The 20,389-nt window shown below is 43.2% G+C and overlaps 2 protein-coding genes across 10 annotated transcripts in view; one reads left to right on the top strand and one right to left on the bottom strand.

The window, feature by feature from the left end:
* The first annotated feature begins 4,401 nt into the window (after window positions 1–4,401).
* On the top strand, window positions 4,402–9,741 carry PDCD5 (programmed cell death 5). Of its 3 annotated transcripts, XM_041426733.1 has the most exons (6): window positions 4,707–4,820; window positions 6,444–6,484; window positions 7,624–7,685; window positions 8,115–8,206; window positions 8,437–8,508; window positions 8,800–9,741. In XM_041426733.1, exons 1-6 carry the CDS (start codon window positions 4,755–4,757, stop codon window positions 8,845–8,847), a joined length of 381 nt encoding a protein of 126 aa, XP_041282667.1. In that variant the 5' UTR covers window positions 4,707–4,754; the 3' UTR covers window positions 8,848–9,741. The 3 variants fall into 3 exon arrangements, with proteins under 3 accessions (XP_041282676.1, XP_041282682.1, XP_041282667.1); XM_041426742.1 differs by lacking the exons at window positions 8,115–8,206; window positions 8,437–8,508; window positions 8,800–9,741 and having other exon boundaries at window positions 4,402–4,855; window positions 7,624–7,690; XM_041426748.1 differs by lacking the exons at window positions 6,444–6,484; window positions 7,624–7,685; window positions 8,115–8,206; window positions 8,437–8,508; window positions 8,800–9,741 and adding an exon at window positions 6,539–7,592 and having other exon boundaries at window positions 4,402–4,820.
* Window positions 9,742–10,456: 715 nt separating this feature from the next.
* The window catches only part of ANKRD27 (ankyrin repeat domain 27), a 54,679-nt gene continuing 44,746 nt past the window's right edge, over window positions 10,457–20,389 (bottom strand). For 6 of the 7 annotated variants that reach the window (XM_041426674.1, XM_041426681.1, XM_041426659.1 and 3 more), the window contains 7 exons: window positions 18,704–18,901; window positions 17,537–17,656; window positions 16,909–17,070; window positions 15,980–16,088; window positions 14,443–14,524; window positions 13,840–13,912; window positions 10,457–12,107 (listed from right to left, as the gene is read on the bottom strand). In XM_041426674.1, coding sequence (XP_041282608.1) covers window positions 11,832–12,107; window positions 13,840–13,912; window positions 14,443–14,524; window positions 15,980–16,088; window positions 16,909–17,070; window positions 17,537–17,656; window positions 18,704–18,901 — 1,020 coding nt within the window. In that variant the 3' untranslated portion in view covers window positions 10,457–11,831. The remainder of the gene's footprint in view (window positions 12,108–13,839; window positions 13,913–14,442; window positions 14,525–15,979; window positions 16,089–16,908; window positions 17,071–17,536; window positions 17,657–18,703; window positions 18,902–20,389) is intronic. The other variant, XM_041426689.1, reaches the window with a different exon arrangement.

A 20,389-nucleotide genomic window follows, 5' to 3' on the forward strand; every position in this document is an offset into this window, starting at 1 on the left:
ACAGTGAGATAAAGTGGGTAACTTCAATACCAATGTGTATCTTTTATTCCATGGGCTCCTAAATAAATAATTGTAACCAATAATGTTGCAAACCATTTAAAGTAGACATCTTTCCATAGGCTACAGCAAAATTTGATAGGTGGAATGCAATAAATACTTCACAGTGGAAAAAAAAAATCTAGTGCATCTCATACCTATGTCATTTCCAAAAATAAGTAAAAAACAGCATGAGTTCATGTCTGTTACTACCAGGAGAGAACTGCTGGCTTAGTGCATCTCTTTTTTACACAGTAGTATCTTTTAACAGAGCCATGCTACAAATTTATGACGTTCAAAGAATATGGAAAGGTTAATTTCAGATTGTCTTGATTTTTTTTTAAGCAAAAGTAATTCTGGTGGACAACAAGGGTAAACTTCCACATCTATATGTAGCAACAGTTATAAAACTCCTAAATGAACACTTCTTTAAAACTGAGAGTATCTAATTGCAGTAAATAAAATAATACTACTGGAAACAGCAACAGCTTTCCTTTTAACTTACAGGGATATTTCTAAATTGTCTACTCCCTGTAATTCATAGTTCAGATTTTTTTGGGAGCTGGGAAACGTGTTTCAGAACAAGCAATCTTCAGCTGCAGGGAGAGCTAAGGAAGGACAATCCTGATCTCTTGCAGGCAGTGCTTAACCTGAATGCAATGGTTCTAAACTGTCAATGCAGTTGTCCCATTCAAGTTAATTCCTGCTCTGAACTTGAAATATGGGAAAAAAAGTCTTTAAGAAGGGACAATAATACAATACAGTCAACATTCCTCATTAACCAAACAAACAAACAAGTGACTAAGTCCTTAACCCTGTAGAAATTTGACAATACAGTAAATATTGTCAGAGGAAAATCACAATTCCAAAAGAAAACCAGGAACTGGTTTAAACCACAGCCCATTCTCGCTTCATATATGTGCTGAGTTCCTGTTTCGTATAATGCAGAGTTCCTGTTTCATTGGCTTTTTTCATTCTCTGGCTCATTCCACACAGCTGCTTCCCATGGGACAAGTACAATACACAGAAGGAGAATGAACAACCTGAAGTATGAGATTTTAGCCAAAAAACTCAAAGGCTTTCATGTTCTACTTCTTGATAAGGCAACAAAAGCCCCAAAACAGGTGTTTTTTTTAAAAATGAAGGTGTAAGAGCATAGATCTATATACTAATAAAAATCCCATTAATGGCTTCAGCCAGGTTAAAATAATTATGCATACCTGTGTAGTAGAGCAAATCCATGAGTGATAGCAATCCCGAAATAGGAAATATATATATATATATATATATATATATATATATATATAGTTATTTCAGTGGACTGAAAATGACACATGACCTCAAGTAGTTTCCAGGTTGTACTTAAATCCCAATTCAGTTCCTACTGGAATCTGTATTTTGCTGTTATTGCATACAGCTCTTTGTAAAGCCATGATCCAGCCTGGGCACAATGATTCTCATGGCACATTTATTTCTGTATTTATTAGAGCCCACTGCTGAGGCACCATTCAGAGTGTTGCATTGCAAATAATCCTTGTCTGCATTGGTGTGTTTGTTCACGGGACAATGGAAATTAAAGGGGAAATCTTCTATGGCTTCGGTAAGATTTGGAACAGGCACAATGTTATTGTATAATTACTGATTAGATGTTTTAAAATCACTGTTAATTATTGAAGATTGTAGTTTCTACTCTTGCTGTAAATTTTTCTTAATTTCTTTCTCATCAAACACAATTCAATTTTCTTTTTTTTAACACTACTTTTGTTATAGTGTCTTCAGCTTCTGTAAGGTGGAAAAATCTTGCAATGTTTATTGTCTGCCAATTTTTAGAGCAATGTTTCTCTGATTAATTTTTATTGAAATTTTAATTTAGGTCAGAGTTGACTAAGCAAGAACTTCATCAAGCAAGGATTTGATAAAGGAAGGATTTTCTGTGTATCTTCCAAGCAGAAGTGCTAAACAGAGAGTTTGCAGAGTGTTGCCACAACCATCAATATTTTGCTTTATTTACAACTGCTTGAGGAATGAGATGTTTTGTTCATGTGTTTTTTAATGCATTCCATTATGACTCTAATATGGTGTCATTCCAAGGGTGATTACGAGGTCAGTGAGACTATTACTTAAAGAAAGTCACCATTTATAGTGATTAAAACCTTGGGGGAAAAATCAGCAGCTTTTCTTGAATCCCTCTAGTGTTTGAAATTGAGTCTCAAAGGGCTTGTGAAGGATCCTGCTTATTGAAAGTGATCTCCTGGAGATTTTTACATATCTCAAGTAGCCCTGAGAACTCTGCTGAATTACTAATGTACACATAGTGCATTATTACTTGCAAACCAATGCATACTGAGCATTTTTGACAACTGACATTCCTAAATAATACAGAATATAAGTTTAAAAATAGAAAAAACAGTCTTTTTTAAGCATCTCTTTTCTGTTTACCATCCTTCATCAATATAAATGATACACAGAATTCTGTGGCTATATCAGAAGTGTCTAGAACTTTCAGGAATCCACTATTTCTGCATCACAACTAAAGGTTCTGAACGGTATAAACAGTTTGACTGATTCTAAAAAATCTTGGTCCATCCTTTCATGCTTTTGCATTTAGAGCTGCCCTGTTTGCAGAGGAAATGATCTATACCTGGGAGTAGCTGAAAAACAAACCCGACATCTGAGGAGCCAAAAATGATACACAACTTAAAGCACTGTTGCCTCCAGATTTCTTTAATGAACCAAACTCTCCCTTTTTGCTTCCTGAGCCTCATATCGTAATTGGCAATAACTAGGACGCCTTCTCAAACACAAAAACTCATCAACTGCCAGCTCCCTGCTAATAAACTCATCCAGAACAACTTATTAAGACATAACCTTTAAGTGTGTGAGCAAACAATATGCAGTGAAAGCCGCAACACAAATACCTATAAAGCGAGATGAAGTATTAGGATTACTGCAGCTTTCTCTGAGCGAAGCCAAGCATATGGTGGTATAATGGAGCATGAATTTACAGCAGCAGAGATGTACGATATAGATTAAAGCTTCATCTGGGAGAACATACTGCACGGCAAAAAAACAAAAACAAAAACAAAAACCAACCAAACAAAACCAAACAAACCCTAACAAAAACCCCCAAAAAACAACCCAAACGATTTTTGGTTTTGTTTTCCGGTTGAACGATGAGCACCGAATACTGTTGTGTAGAACAACGGCTCCCTCTGCTGCCCACGGGGAAGGACAAACCAAATCCTGCCTTCTGAACCGCTAAAAACGCGATCCCGAAATAGCCCCGAATTTCAACCGCTCTGAACACGAGGATGGATGCGAGCTTTTCAGGCAGGACGGGTGGGCTCCTGTGATCCACCTGGAGTGTGCGACATGGAAAGATCCAAAATAAATTAACTCCCCTCCGCTAATTTTGTCTGCATTCACTGCCAGAGATGTTAAAGAAATAAGCACTTGACACATTTTTTTACAGTTTAAACCAGAAATATTTGGTTAATACATCTTTATTATCTCTGCTTTAAGGAAGCTGTTGCTTATTCATCCTGGCAGAGCAGCTTTTGGGGTTGTTTCTTTGGTTAAATAAAATGTAAAAATACGAGTGGAAAACCTACTGCCTGTAATAAAAGTGTGACTGACCAACAATAAAGACTGAAATCTGAGGTGTGAAAGTAACTTTTTCAGCGTGATTGAAGCTGTTAAATTGAAGCTATTACATGAGAGTGCCAGTAATACTTGCATTGCCATTTTGACGCTATTAAGGTGTCTTTGTACCCAGTCTGATAAAGGCCATTACCTTTGTCAGATTTTGGGGGAGTGTGGGTTTTTTTTTCAATTTGATTCTAGAGACAGGGCCGTGGCTGAAGGTCAGGATGTTTTTTAGTCCCCACTGCGGACTGTGGACCGAATTGCGGAGCGGGGACTCAGCACAGGGAGGCACTTTTGGGGAGCCCCAAAAGCATAGCAGGGCTGGGGGCAGCGCCACTCCCTGCTGCTCCCGTGAGACGATCCACCGAATCGCGTCCCCACGGCTGCTTTGTAGAGGAAATCAGGGGACCCGTGGCAGATTCAGAGCCCAGGCCACCAGTCCGTGGTGACATCTGTAGCAGTCACTGGCACAAAGGGACACGGCAGAGCCTCGGTGTTCCATCAGCCCGGCGGGACCGTGCCCGTCCCGCCGTGCTGCGCACTCCGGGCCGGGCTGGTCCCGCTCCTCACGCCGGCAGCTCCTGAAAGAAGGGCAGCTCAGGAAAGGCAAGGAGCTGCTGGAGAGGGTCCAGCAGAGACCACAAAGATCAGGAGGGGTCTGGAGCATCTCTGTGATGAGGAGGGACTGAGAGTCCTGGGCCTGGGGAAGAGTGAGAGGGATCTCATCAGACCGTTCCAGCATGTCCCGAGCATGGCGCCAGGCTCTGTTCAGTGGTGCCCAGCGACACGGCGAGAAGCAATACCGGTCATCTAAAACACAGATTCCACAGCAGTATGAGGAAGAACTTCTTTACACTGCGGGTGGCAGAGCTGCCAGAGAGGTGTGCAGTCCCCCTCTCTGGACACATCCCAAACCCACCCGGACGCGTCCCTGCCTCCCCGGCTCCGGTGACCCTGCCCTGCTCAGGAGGCTCGCGCATAGGCGGTGGATTGGCCTCGCCTGGTGCGGGCGCGGCGCGGCGGGGGCGCGCTCGGCGGTGGATTGGCAGCGCCTGGCGCGGGCAGCCTCAGCCATGGCGGACGAGGAGCTGGAGGCGCTGCGGCAGCGGCGGCTGGGCGAGCTCCGGGCCGAGCACGGGGTGAGGGCACGGGCGAGCTCCGGGCCGAGCACGGGGTGAGGGCACGGGCGAGATCCGGGCCGAGCACGGGGTGAGGGCACGGGCGAGATCCGGGCCGAGCACGGGGTGAGGGCACGGGCGAGCTCCGGGCCGAGCACTGGGTGAGGGCACGGGCGAGCTCCGGGCCGAGCACGGGGTGAGGGCAAGGAGGGATCCGGGCCGAGCACGGGGTGAGACAGCGGCCGACTCTCCGCCCGAGGCGCTTTCGGCGCCTCTCGGGCTGGAGGGGAAGAGGAGAGGCGGGTAGGGATCAGGCCCGAGCACGGGCCGAGGCAGCGGCCGACTCTCCGCCCGCGGCGCTTTCGGCGCCTCTCGGGCTGGAGGGGAAGAGGAGAGGCGGGTGCGTGAGCGGGGCCGGGGGAAGCGGGAAGAGGCCCGGCCGTGCCGGAGCTTTGGCTGGGAGCGGCACCGAGCGCAGCCCCGGCCCCGCCGCCCCTCCCGCCGCTGCTGCCCTGGCAGGTTCGGCACACGAGCGTTCCCGCCCCCGATCGCTCACTATTCCAGGGACTGCCTTCCTCGCCTTTCCGGTCATCTCAGTTTTCAGAGCTGAATCACAGAATTGTTAGGGCTGGAAGGAACTTGTGGAAATCATCCAGTCCAGCCTCTCACCAGGGCAGAGTCACCTGGAGCAGCTGACACGGGAGCGTGTCCGGGTGGGTTTGGAATGTCTCCAGAGACTCCACGGCCTCCCTGGGCAGCTGCTCCGGTGCTCTGCCACCCTCCATGGAAAGTTCATCCTCTTGTTGAAATGAAACTTTTAGTTTATGGCCATTGCTCCTTGTCCTCTGCTGGGCACCACTGAAAGGAGTTGGACACCATCCTCTGACACAATCCCTATATGGATTTATATGAAGTGTCAATTTTGTTGTTCCTGTGAAGGACCTCTGCCTCCAGCCAGCCCCATTTCCTCTGTGTGGTTTTCCATCCTGCTTTCACACCTTTAATGGTTACCTGTAAAATCTGAGCTGTTGATTCCCTGTAAAGTTGAGGGTTTTTCGGTTTCTTGTTACTTGTTTCTGAATAGTCAGCAGTTTTCCCCCTTTTGTTTTTCTTATGTATTAGTGTTTAATGCAGGAATCAACTCTTGTAGAACCCCCCTCATGAACTTTTCATTGGTTTGGGGAGTTAGACTTGATGATCCTTGTGGGTTCTTCCAGCTCAGAATGTTCCACGATTCTGTGATTCTGGGATTTCAGCTGCCAAGCTGAGAATGTGTTAGGTTTCATTTTACTTATCCTTAAGTTCCTCTAATGGATCTAGAATACTTTTGTCAGTTTTCTGGGCTTTGGAGAAGCCTGTTATCCTAGAGCTAAGGGGAAGGCCTCTTTCCCAGCCTCAGGAATCTGTGGACAGCCCCGGAGCAGCTCACCCCACTGTTGGCATGCCTGCACTGTGAGGAGAGCAGAGGCTGGCACATTTATTTATCTGCCAGGGCAGCAGATTCCCATTTCCAGGATCTCATCCATGGGCAGGCAGGTTTAGCAAGCTGGTTTATCTTCATTCCACGCTGCTGGAATATTTTAACTTTCTGTCCTGTGTGGAGTGATTCTGGATTGTGATATTTGCTCTGGTCTCCTCCTTTAGGATCCTTCCGCTGATCCGTCGCAACAGGAAGCAAAGCAGAGGTATAAGTGAGACTATTGAATTCTTCAACCATTTACTTTTTTTTTTTTTTTTAGTATTTAATTTCTTTGGAATGCTGCCCCACATTTGTTTTGTGCTGGAAAAACCACCAACAAAGGAATTGGAATTGAACATTGAAACGGAGCAAAGGCTTGGTGCAGGTGTGGCTCCCATGCCGTGACCGTGCTGCCTGAGCCCTGCTGGGCTGGGAGGGCACGACGAGAAAGCAGCAGCAGCTCATTTTCCCCTGGCCCTTGCCTGAGTCAGTGACCTCCTGAGCTGCAGCGGTACAGTGGGGTGCTGGGGAGCATCATCCCTCCCACTGTCACCTGCTTCTGGAAGGCAGAATCCTTGGCTCCTCAGGGTTGGTAGGAGTTCATGATCCAAGTCTTGCAGGCTGGCAGAACTCCTCCCAAACTGGTGCTTTTTGTCAGTGGTGAGTTTGGGTTGGGTTTGGCTGTTATTGCAGTGGGAAGAGCCTTTCCCAGTTGATTTGATTTTTCTGGGATATCTGTTCCCGTTAAAAAGCTGAAGCAAAAGGATTTTAGTCAAAGCTCAGTGGGGGAAGTGTTCAGTATTTGTGCTGAGGGGAAGATTGTAAACAAGTGTTTGAAGAGCTGACTTTGCACTGTATTAACTAAAGTTTCATAAACTAAAGCTCCAGTTTTGCAGATACTTATATGAAATATTGTAAATACATGGAGACTTAGTGAAAAGTTCTAAATACCTAAATGAGCTTTGGTTTGGTTTTGGAATTGCATGGACAATTCCTTGTGCCTGTTCTACCATGCACTGCCTTGGGGTGAATTCCACATGGATAAATGCAGGATCTAAAGGGTAGCACAGCTTTTGTCTCATAAAATGTAATCATGAGCAGGAGAAGGTGTAAGTATGAAACTCCTCCTTGATTTCTTGGAAGATGTTGCCAGCTGTGTAACTTCAGTAATGGGAAATGTCCCTAAGAAATGGACATTCCCAGGAGAGGAAATGCTGTAAAAGGTATCACGTAAATGGAAGGTTTGAAGTGACTTCAGGAAGCCACTTCCACAAATCAAAAGTCTTCTGTAGTTTGCTGTTCTGTGCATGTTATTTTAGGTGTTTGAAATCCCACTTTTAATGTGTGGTTCACTTCTCCTTACAGGGAAGCAGAGATAAGAAATACTATTTTAGCTCAAGTTCTTGATCAAGCAGCTCGTGCAAGATGTGAGTATCCAAGAAACTTCTAATAAAAAATACTCATCTAAGTGACTCCTCAGAAGTGTGTGGTAGAGGTCAGACCAGAAAAATACTGGTTTTGCTGAGAAGATAAAACTTGCAGCTTTTCAGCTGGCAATATCAGTGATTAGAAGGGAGAGGCTAATGAGTATCTGAATTATGTTTATGTTTTGGGTTTTATTTAAATTAGTAGAAGGAATTATATGGAGAGTCAAAATTGTTTAATCAGGAGCAAATATTTAAAAGTAAAAAATATAACTGTCTTGTACCTGGCATAAATGAAAATGCCTTTTTCAATTTATTTCATGACCCTGGCATGAAGATTGTTTCCTAGGGACATTTCTCACTTTTGTGTTACTAATGAAAGTATTGGAGAATGTTCTAATCCCCAGTGAACAGAGCCTGTTTTTGTTGCAGTAAGCAATTTAGCACTTGTGAAACCAGACAAAGCAAAAGCAGTAGAGAATTATCTTATACAGATGGCAAGATTTGGACAGCTAGCTGGAAAGGTGAGTATATTTCCTAATTCCTTCTCACATATTTTTATTTTTAAACCCAATTCACTCTAAAAAAAAAGATGTTTATAATAGATGTAAGTTAAATTAACTGTAAATAGCTCCTAAAGACTATTATATAATTCCATCAAAAATCTTTTGTAAGAAAGGAAATTGTGATTCAGTTGCTTGATACTAAGCATCTCTCAGAGTGTGTTTATGCACATTTTGTTTGACTTTCCTAGGTATCAGAACAAGGTTTGATAGAAATTCTTGAAAAAGTGAGTCAGCAAACAGAAAAGAAAACAACAGTGAAGGTGAGTTTTGTTTCCTAGGTGTAACGCTGTATAAAGTAGAGCAGCAGAATTGCACGTGTGGCACCAGTTCAGGGTGGCAGTTTGTATGTGCAGCTCTTGCCCTGCCCTGGTGGGTGCTGGGGCTCCACCAGAGCAGTCCTGCACATCTGCAGTGCTGCAGCCAGCCCGGCCCAGCTCTGTCCTGTGCCACTGGGCCAGGCTGGGCCTTCACTGCCACGGCACTGGGAAGGGCTTGTGCCAGCCTGCATGTACCATGACCCTTCAGTTCTCACTTTATGTATTTCATTTTAGTTCAACAGAAGGAAAGTGTTGGATTCTGATGAAGAGGATGATTATTAATACCACTGTAAGGCTGCCAAACAATAGCCTGGAACAATGCTGTTAGCAGGCAGAATGCAAGATCTGAAAATGTTTACGCTTCTTGACTTTTTTTTATTATTATTATAAAAGGCCAACAAATAACTTGTAAAATAAATCTGAGAAGGGGGTTTTTATAACTTAAAGTTTTGTAGTGTAAGAGGCCTGAGCAGTGTGGAGTTCCCCATGGCTTCATTAGCATGAATGTTTTGTTACCCCTTCCTCACTGTAAGCTCTGCTTTCAGCCACTGCACACACTTACCTTGCTGTTACTGGAGATGCAAACACAGGTGAGACAGGGAGCAGCCACTGAGAGTTAAAGTGTGCCCACACTCTGTCACAGAGGTGTTAGAAAGGAGATTGCTGAGCCCCTGAAGGATGCCTGCCCACCCTGCCACCGGCTCTCAAGTCCTTACTGGAAATTTAAAAATGAAGGTATCCAAATAGTGTTTGGATCAGGGGATTCCCATCAGGCAGTCTGTGTAAAGAAATGTTACCAGCAAAGAGCTGAAGTGTTCCCCTGTGAGTTCCTGGGCTTTCAGACCAAGCAAGTTAAGTGTGTCATACACAGCACTGTTCAGACACTCGGTATCGTGTATCTTACAACTACCTCCACTTTTATCAAATGGCTGGAGCGTTTCTTTCCTGGAAAAAAAATACCATTTTCCTAAACTCTGCAACTCCCGCATGCATAAAGTAAAACTGAACTCGTGCTGTACGTTTATTCAAGAATATGGTTATGGAAATCAGTAGAATGAATACTGTAATGTGCTGATAAACTCCCACCACAACCCCCTTATGTGACATAATTTAACAGGATCGTGTAGGATTCCAACTGCAGTGTTTTTTGGAACAGAATAAACTTGTTTCAAGTGAGCACTAGTGGGTGTTTTTCATCTTGTCTGAATGTGGTTAAAGATATGAAACATTTGTTATTTTTGTTTCATTTTGTTTAGACTGTGCATTTTGCTTCTCTGTGTTTGTAATTAGGATACCTCAGCTTTAGTGATACCCTGAGTGTGCCAGATTTCTTCAGACTTACCACCTTTACTGAGTCTGAAGCCAAAGTTTGGTGAACTGATTTTTCTTACCCATATAGTTGAGAAATCTGAAAAATAATTTAGTTAAATGCATGCTACAATAAAACACAGGCAAAATTCTCACTTGTAATTTGCAAATCAGATCTGTAACAGTCTACTAGATCTTAAATATCTGGATTATTCTTGCTACAGGTCAGGACCAGTGACTTACTCTGGGTCATCTTTAGAGTGTCACAAGAAGGGAAAACCTGTTTTACCTCTTTTCTTTTGTCTTTTGACTTGTAAGAGCTGAACATTCTTTTTTTTTTAATTTGAATGTAGAGCTAGAAGAGGAGGTTATGTGAAAATGCTGAGTTTCACTAACAGTTCTATTTTGTGCACCTCTGTGCATACATCTAAAACCACACAACCTAATAAAGTTATCTGTAAATGTAGGAGGAAGGAAAGTCCAAGAGTAAACACAAGGCAAAATCTTCAAATGCCTATAAAACCAAGCAAGAAAATCTGTAACAGATTCAATGCTTGCACAAAAGCACTCAAAGAAACCAGCATTTTTCAAGAGTTCTTTTACTAGTTTTTTCTTCCCATCATTTGGCACAAATCCAAGGCACATCAGAAAATCAGATGAACTCATAAATTATTAGAAAAATAAACACATTACCCTCAAATCCAAATATCATTTGACATTTTACCTCTTAGATTAAAAAGTTATCTTCCAGCTTTGTATTTTGCCAGTTTACTAATACCACAGTTAAAAGAAAGAGAATTATCTATACAAATAGTTCATGAAATAAAATGCAAGCTGGATGTGATGAGCCAAGAATAAAAAAATACTGCACTGCAAAACCTGGCTTGTGCTATTTACAGCTTGTCCTCCCTTAACCACAGTAGAAAATGAACTTCAGATCTAAGCAGCCACTTGGTAGTTCCCTGTCAGCTTCCAGTTCTTCAGGGATCACCCCTGGGAACGGGGCAGGATTTGGCCTATTCCAGCCCGTGCTCACTGGTGTGAGAGGTACCTTTCATAATGGCAATTTCACCCTTTTAATAGCAGCCCAGAGCAGGCTCTGAAGCAGTTTTGTCTGTGATGTTGCCCAGGACCAGAATCGTGAATACTTGTGCATTTTTGCATTACTTCCTTTAGAATAGGGGAAAAGCAACTTAAATGCATGCTACAATAAAACACAAGCAAGCAGCTTGTGCTTGCTTCTGCTTTAGGTTGTGAACAGTGAGTCCAAAGTTTAGGTTTGTCAAGGGCTCTCCACTTTTTCCCAGTATCTTGGCTCCTCTGTAAGAACTTGATCTTGCAGCTCCAGTGCAGGGGAGCATTGCTGAGATATTAGAAAGGATTACATCCCTTCACATTAGTAAAGGAGCTGTTATGGATTATTGTTTGCCCAGCTACTGAAATATACACAAATATATATTATAATGGTAACATTACAGTAAAAATAGAGACATTTCAATTACCTCTGGCAATAAATACCTTGTTATCCAATATATCTTTTTATATATATAAATATATTTATATTCTGAATGTAGTGATAAAAACTGAAAATGCAAAAATTATTCAAAGACTTTTAAAACAAAGTGGGTGGCTGAAAAATACAATACAGGGTTTCATTTGGTTTACTGTTACATAGAACTTTTTAGTAAGTGCTGAACAGAATAGGAAAGTAATTTTGCTGTCTTCATGTCGTTGCATCCCTGTTAGTGAGATCGGTAATGATCTGGCTGTGTGGTCACCTCCAGCAGGAACAGAGGAGTCAGGCCCCAGGGTGCCAGAACATTCCAGCTGTGCTGCAGAGCCTGTGCCTGCTCTGAGCTGGGGTGTGCGAATGTCACCGACAGTAACGCACAGTGAAGGGCTACTGAAATCCACAGCACCAACTTCCTCAGCTCCGGGCTGCAAATCCGTGCTTCCCTTCAGTGCTGCGAGCCCGAGCCGTGGCAGTGCCGGGGCTGTGGCAGCCCGGGCTCTGCAGGGCCGCAGGAGCCGCTGTCGCTGCCCTCTGCGGGCAGGGCCACGCTGAGCACACTGACCGTGTGCCTGCGCTGCAGTAATCGGCTCCTGGCAGCAGCTGCCGTGCCATCATCTTCCACAAGCTCACCACTGCACCCCGAGTCAGTCACCTGGCCTGTGCTCTGCTCCAGCATTCCAACAGATTTTAATTTGCTTTTATCAAAGCTTTTTATAGCCATCTGTGAGGAGAGAGAAATGGTACGTTAGTTAAAAGCATCTGCTTTCTTCATTAAGAAGGAGAGTTAATATATTGTTTCTAGAACGCTATTATCACATGAATTTCATGACACTGAGAACACAGCCAAGATTAAAACAGCATACTTTGTAAGAGAGTAATTATATTTGTGCTACATATGAAAAAAAAAGAGGCCAGCCTGCCCCAGGCTACACACACATCAGTACCAGACTGAAAACATAACAGACATTCCAAAACTTATTTTCATCTCCCTATCCCAACAGCATCCTAACACCATTTGTAATGCAAGTCTCAATGCACTTGAATCAACAGCCATTTCTTTTACTATTAAGGAAAGTGGAAGCAGTAACAGACAGGGTCACCCAGGTACTGCTGAAGGCAAAGGCAGTTTTCCCTGCTTCCAGAGGTCACCTGTCAGGGAAGAGACACTCACCCTCCCCACCCCTTAGTGCCTCTTTCTGGTCATTCCAACTATTCATATCTTCCATTTGCACACCTGTTCCTGTTTCTGCTGTACAGGGTGCAGGGCTGGCCTGGATTACTGGCTACTCTGCAAATGTTCAAGTGACCAGAAGAAATAAAGAGAATGCAAGCATGCTAATGACAGATCTTCTAAGGCAAGAATGAAAGGAGAAGCATTTTTACTGGAATAATGGAAACAGTCTTGAAAAAGCTTTAGACAGAGGTTATGAACATTTAAATCCACTAGCAATTCAGAGCTGAATGGACTCATGAATTAGTTCAGCCACAGCTGTATGAACTCACAACCACAGAACAGGGCTGGAGTGCTCTGTATCAGGGTCACATACTGGTTTTCTGACACCTGTGTACTGAAATGACATACTGCCTTCAGTGATCCACAGTTATAAAATGTAAATCCCAAGTTAAGTAGCGGAATATTCTCATTTAGGAAGAATTAATAAAATATTACAGCTTTATAAGGATGAATTTAGCATTCTCAAGGCTTTTGGCAAATACTCAGTCTTCTAAGGGCTGTAGGAAAAGGAAGAGAATCCCATTTTCCAGAAGGACATGAGCTGCAGAGTCTGCATTTCCAAGGCTGTGTCAGTCTAATGATGGGCAGCTGCTGGACTAACCTGGTAAAAACTGGTTTTGTTTTGGACAGCTCATTTTTCTTTTGATTTAGTGTTCTGAAATGGCTCAGGAGAAGACGCAATCAGAGTCACAGCCAGTGTAAAGGAGGCAGAAGGAGCACAAGCTCTGGGGAAGGCAGCATCCAGCAGCTGGTGTGGGTGTCACTGCACCCCAAGCAGAGGTGAATGTGTTACATACATTTGTGTCACAGCTGACAATGCAATATGCAGTTTGCTGTCACCCTTGCAGTCTCCTCTTACAAAGCAAACCCCAGTTTCAATTCACTGAAAAATGTCTCTCTTGCCAAAGCAAGCTACAGCTCCAAGAAGCTGCAGAGTTTTTCAGTTCTAGGTTTTGCTGGACAGGACACAGAAAACAAGACAGAGATGAAACCTGCAGTAAGAGGCTTAAGAGACTTGAAAGAATGAAGTGATCAAGAGGTGTCATAGAAGCACCACTGAAGTTTGAACAATGATGAAATTTGGCAAACAGGTCAGAACTTCCATGATTCAACAGCCACCACTAGTAAACTTTCTCTGACATCTACCCAGAGTAATAGCAGAGCAAACTAACACATTGGCTGTAATGTAAGAATAATCTGAGCAAGTATTTCCACTTACCTGGTGCAGTAAGTGATAGTCAAAATTAGGGACGCTTTTATCTCTTGTTATTGTTCTCCGTAAGTGTTTTTCTCTAAAGAAGATTTTAAAGAAATCAAAGAAATTAAATGTCTTCACATAAGCCTTTCACAAAAGCCTCTCTCAGAAGCTCCACAAGGTGGAACTGTCTCACCAGAGACTGGCAGCTCCCTGACAACACCTTCCCAGAACTGCAGCCTACCCGCATTCCCTGTGTTTTACTATGGAATACACACCAGGGCTTAAAAAGATACTGAGCAAAACCCAACCAGTGAGTGAACACCACTAGAGTATTTTTAAGCAGTCTGGCTCTGAAATGCTTAACTCATGGTACACCAAGTATTAGTGCAATCCCAATTTTAGATGCATTTTCAAGCCCTCCCTCTCCACCCCGGTGAGCCTGTCATGCCCAGAACATCTGCCTGGAGATGTGACCGTGCCAGCCCTGCAGGACTGACATCCACTGGCACACCACCATGTCTTGTGTAACCACCCCTGACCCACTTTGGGCCTTTGTTAGCAGCTGCACTTCTCCTTTGCTTATGGGAAACAACAAACACACTCTGAGCAAGCTTCTCTGCTTACTTGTTAAATCTGTTAATTGATTGGACCAGTTGAAGTTGTCTGCTTATGGGATCATTGGCTTCCTCACAGGGCTTAGGATGCACTGGGGATTTAAAAGAAAAGGCAGCTAAAATTACAACTGAGTCTCACTTAGGAATTAAAAAACACAGTTCTGATTTTAAATTGACCATAAAACTGTAACAGTGCTACCTTGAATTAGAGTGGTGATTTGTCTCTGGAAATTTTAAAAACTTTTAAGTTGCAGATACAACCATTCTTCCTCAGATAAAACAACTGGCCAAGCTTCTGAAGAGACTGTAATTCTGGACTTTGAGGCCCTGAATTCTAGTTTTTACCAACCTGAAGTAACACACAGATGCTAAACCACCTCTTCATTAGTATTACTCACTCATATCTTCTATTGCTCTTTTAGAACTATTCAAAATATTTGAAGGAACTATTCTCAATTTTAGGTGTCAGCATGCTGTGGTTAATTGTGATTTTCTATTAACCAGACATTCACAATCTTTCTGAGGGAAGGAAGCAAGAGTTACTTTGAAAACTCACGGGTGCTGAAATGGGCACTCCTGCTCCTCATCTACCCTGACTCCTGCTTTGCAGCCTCCCTGTTCTCTTTCTACAGTCCTGGTGGCACCATGTCCTTTGCTGAGCTGCTCAGCACAGGGGGCACAGCTTTTCTTACATCCCCAGAGTAGTGAACTTGAAAATTCACCTGAAAAACTTCTGATCCAGCATAATGGGAGCAGTGGATAAGGCAGATCAGAAGCTGGGGGTGAGGGGTGAGGAGGGAGAATCTGTGGTCCTCAAGCTCCATCTCAGAGGCTGCTTAGGCACATTAAGATAGGGCCATGTGTCAAATCCTTTAAGGAGTGAAATAACTTTGCATCATTGAATATAACACAATGTTATTGCTAAAAAAGGGGAATGTCAGAGTTTACAGTGCAAGACAAAAGGTACCAAAAGGATGGTAACTCGTCCTCCCCAAGGCACCGGGGCCCTGCTGCAGCCCAGCTGTCTCTGCACCTCGTGGCCACACGGTGCCACCTCCTGCCACTTGCTCAAAGTCCTCTGCAAACTGTGCTGGAAGGTTCACAGTCACCTCTGTAGCTCTCATTCTGCCCCAAAACATGAGAGACAGTAACTAATGAAGAGTCACTCCCTGACCTGTTTTAGGGCAATATAATGACACCCAACAGTCATTTAAATCTGTTTTGTTTTGCACTGAAATGCACAGTTCCTACATGTCTCATTATATAATCTCAAATGTGGTGTTTTTTTATCTTTAAATGTTTTTGTAGGTAAAATTCACACATATACCCCAAAGTAGGTGAAAACTAAGTTTGAAGCAATGTCATGAATAGAATACAAAGTCAGCTGCATTTAGTTACAGTATTTTAGGTGTTACCTATCATACATATGAAAAATAATTGAATGTTCTGTTATTGTATGTACAGCAATTACATAAAATATTTTTTTATAGTCACCTGTGAATTCCTAAATCCCTTTTTATTCATACCAGTGGAAATATCACAGGTACCTTTTTTCCTTATCTTGCCAGTAACGTGCTCCTCACTCTCCTTCTCTGCCTCTGCTGATGTGGGGACACAGCTTGGTGCTGCTTCCAGCAACTTCATGATGTTTGAATTCTTGATTTTAAGAGTTTCCATTTTCACCATTATTGAAGAAAAAGAAAAACAACAGTACATTTTAGTATTTCAATCTGTGCGGAGTGTGTTAATTAATGCTTCTATGAATCAATACAACACGCATAAAAGAACTCACTATAAAAACAAACTTGTATCATTCTGAGCAGGGACAAAATTAGTGTGCCACGAGTTACACTGTAACACAGTGATGATGTTGGAGTCCTGACCTCTTATTTTAAGCTGCATTACTTATGGTTAAGCCGATTTCAGTTTAAATGGTAATATACATACCAAAATTGATTCAGTACAGAATTTTGTGGTCATTAAGCTACATCTCAGAGGCCATTTAAGCACATTAGGATAGGAGCCATGTATCAAATCCTTTAAAGAGTGAAATAATTATGTATAATTTAATATTACATATAATGTTATTGCTATTAATAAAGAGGAAGGCCAGAGTGATCTATTGCAAGATAAAAGGAACTAAAAAGTTTGAAGGGCAGAAGATAATGGGTGGGACAAGGAACCTTGCTGCCAGCACAACTGATTAGTGCAAGGTGTTTGTACATCCAGCTTCTGCTCTCTCTGCCATTACAGAGATTTGAATGTTAATTTTATTTAGGTCAGTGCTTCCATTCCTTCTAGACCCATCCTTTTAGTCTAGGATAACATTCTAGGAACACAACTGTTTCCCAGGCCCCCGGAATCATCGCTAGGCTCCAGGGAACAGGCATGTCAGCGTTCGTGTCCCCAGCGCAGTGTGTGCAGCCCCCTGTGAGCGCCCAGGGCTCGTTCCCGAGCCAGGCTGTGCAGCACTCACGGGCTCGGCGCAGTCGGCGGGGGTGCAGCCGCGCTGGTTGCGCAGGTGCCGCAGGGCGCCGTGCTGCAGCAGCAATGCCACCAGCGCCTCGCTGCCGGCGGCCGCCGCCCCGTGCAGGGCCGTGCTGCCCTGGGCGTTGGAGAGGTTCACCGAGGCTCCGTGCTGCACGGCAAAGGGAGACCACAGTCAGAAAGGAGCAGAGCACTGCAGCAGCCCCGGAGCGCACGCAGCCGGGGGCAGCCGCACCACCAGAGCCACAGAACCCACCTGGCCACAGCTTCATGGACCAGCTCACTTTGCTTTTGCATGTATTTATTACATATGCCAAGCTTTAGAGATACTTAAGAAACCCCCAACCCTATGTGACAGAATCCCTGGCAAGAAAACCTGACACCGTCCACGTAAAAGTTCCATAAAAACAGCTACCTGTACAATAGCGAGGTAACATTTATCTCATTAACCTCTGTGAAGGGATGGGATTCAAAGGAGTAAGTAAACAAAAAATCTCATTTCCTTCCCCAAGTATTTTCGACAGAGAAATGCATAACTAACTACTGATCCTGAGTACTGGGTAAGCACAGCTATCACATGAGAAACACCAGCAGAAGATTGTCTTCAGTGATCTTACCTGCAGCAACAGGGCAGTAGTCTCATAGTGACCATTCAAGCATGCATAAATTAAGGGAGTATTTCCATATATATCTTTTTTATTTTGTTTAGCATTGTAATCCATCAGACACTTTACCACCTATTGAAAGAAATAACAACTTCACTTTTACTGAGTAGGAGTACTGTGTTACTGAGTAAATATGAAACTAATTTTCATATTTAACACCTACTTTTTAAAAAAGAAAAATTTAAGCAACTACAAGAAAGGCCAGAAAATAAAATTAGAGGTGTGTGAAAAATGAATATAACCAGTAACTTAACAAAACATCAAAACCAAACCACCACAGCAGCAGCACCCTTTTCCAAACTGATCACAACACTTGGAAGGCGTTCTTTATACTGTAATTACCCCATTAACTAATCTACAACTATCCCATGACTTAACCTGCAACTCTGAGTTGTATTCTTGGTTTTTCTTGCTTCCCTAGTACTTAGTCTTCCTATCACTTTTAAAATTCTCTTCTTTTTCATCCTGCAGTCTTCAGCTCCTTATTTTTAAATAATTTTCCACTTTTCTAATTTTCCTAATTTTCTGCTTTTCTGCATCTTTCTATTTGCCTTTTTGCCCCTGGTTTTTCATGTTTGTTATTTCCTGTCTCATTTACTCTCTCTCCTGTATTGACACCCTCCCTCCATGGGCTCATGCTTCTCCTTCACTTCTTTTGCTTCCCTGACCTGAGTGAGGGATGAGATACCTGCTGCCTCAAAGCTGCACTAGGCTCATGATCTAATTAAGGAGTTGCAATCACAGTGACTATTTAGTACTGTGGCTACTGAAGATACCAAGACACAAACATGACCCAGAGAAGAAGGTACAGGGAACGAACACAGAAGATTCAGCTGCACAAGGGATGTTTAAAGGATTTGAAATACAACAGAAGGTTTTTGCACCACTTGCATTAAACCAGTATTTTAGGTCATATATGCTTACATATAAAGTCATATATGCTTTCATAAGGAAAAGATGTCTACTGAAACAATTTCATCTCAAAGTTCCCCTTTCCATCTGGAGATTTTAGACACTGAAAACAAAAACCAGAACCGCCAAACTCATTTTCTCTGCTCCTGGCTTAGTCTGGCTGCCAATTCCCCCAGGCAGCTTTCCTGGGTGCCAGGGCAGGGTTACCTGGGAGTGTCCCCTCTGGCAGGCCAGGTGCAGGGGAGCAGCCAGCTGTGCGTTCTTGGCGCTGGCGCTGGCGCCGTGGCGCAGCAGCAGCGATGCCAGCTCGCCGTGCCCGTGCAGAGCCGCCATGTGCAGCGGGGTGAAACCATCCTGGTTGGAAACATTCACCCCCAGCCCGCTGGCACAGACCTTGGAAAGCTTCTGTTGAGGAAAACACACAATGAAACTATAGTCATGCTTTGTTTTAATCAGTGAAACAGCCAAATACCTGCTAAGTTTATATAAAATGGGCAGATGGGCTTTACAAGAAATTCTAGAGCCTAATTTGAGGCCTTCAAAAAAGTCAGTGAAGAAGAGCAGCTTGGTAGTATTTTTCAACAGAAAATTATTTTATCATTATCTCTTTCCTTCCAACATGGTAACTTCATGGAGATCAATCCCACGTAAAGTATTCATGGTATTAAAAAGAGGCTAAAGCAGCACAGTTTGAGACAGAAGGAAAACTGAAAGTTTTCATACAGCTGTTAGGATGCTCATACTGGATATAAGGCAGTGTTAATGAGTTATTTTGATTTATACAGGTATTTATGTTCTTTGAAACAGACAATAAACACCTCAATGCTACATGAAGATTGGGGTACTAAGGATATAAATTAAAATTCATTTAATTCACCTGGAAGCAAGAGTGGCCCAGAGAACAGACTGCCCTGGGGAGTCAGGATAAGGAAAGCACCTGGAGGACAGTTTACCCAGCTGTACAGAACATCCTCTTTCACTCCTCTTGCAAACTGTGCCTGCCTGCCATTTACAGTGCTGCACAACCTTTCATCCTGCGCTTTCTACCTGTGCCTGCCTAACGCAGGGGTTAGGATGAACTAACAAGTTCCTTCTTCTCCTTCAGCAGACAAGTGATTCCACAGCAGATGCCATTCCCTTCCCTGCCAGCAATGGAACGAGCTTTATGGACTCTGGCATCTTTAGCACACGATCCCTGTTCTGAGGGCACAGGGACAGCCTCACCAGAGAACAAAGCACGGTGTGAATGTGAAGCATTCAAGGACAACAGCACGCTCTAAGCCAGCACAAAATAAACTGTGGGGAATTCAGAAGTTAAGCCATCTCACAGTGCTGTTAACCCCAAAGCAGCCAATCAACTGAAAACTTGTACTTGGGTTTATTTTACAATGCCTTATCCAGTCATGTACACCTTCAGACACCTCCTGGAAGGCAAGTTATGGAATTTCTATTTCCAAAAGGCTGGGATTGTTCAGTATGTAAAACAACAATAAAAAACTCAAACCAGAACCACATACACACACACACACAAAAACTACTCCAAAAAAACCCAACCAAAAAACAACAAAAAATCCATAGAAAGAGTGTATTGTAAAGCCTCCTTCTATTCTACAGAGTGTGGTAATTTAGGGGGAAGGAAATCTTTGCAACTGAAAAGAAAGTCTTTGTAATTCTATCAGATCTCTGAAGAGGCTTTAGATATGGCTTGTAGAAAAGATGCCATGCAAGTAAAAAAAGACTTTATCAGCATTACATGGATTCTGGGATTAGCAGGTATTCCTTGCTGAACTGATTACTAACAGATAAGTAGATATGCTGTGCCAGTAGCAGTGTAAACTAAGGAGAACCAGAAGCTTAGAAAAGAATGAATGTTTATCTAAATTTGCCCAAACT

The sequence above is a fragment of the Onychostruthus taczanowskii genome, unplaced genomic scaffold, assembly GCF_017590055.1.
Source record: "Onychostruthus taczanowskii isolate IOZ18803 unplaced genomic scaffold, ASM1759005v1 scaffold113, whole genome shotgun sequence".
Lineage (NCBI taxonomy): Eukaryota > Metazoa > Chordata > Aves > Passeriformes > Passeridae > Onychostruthus > Onychostruthus taczanowskii.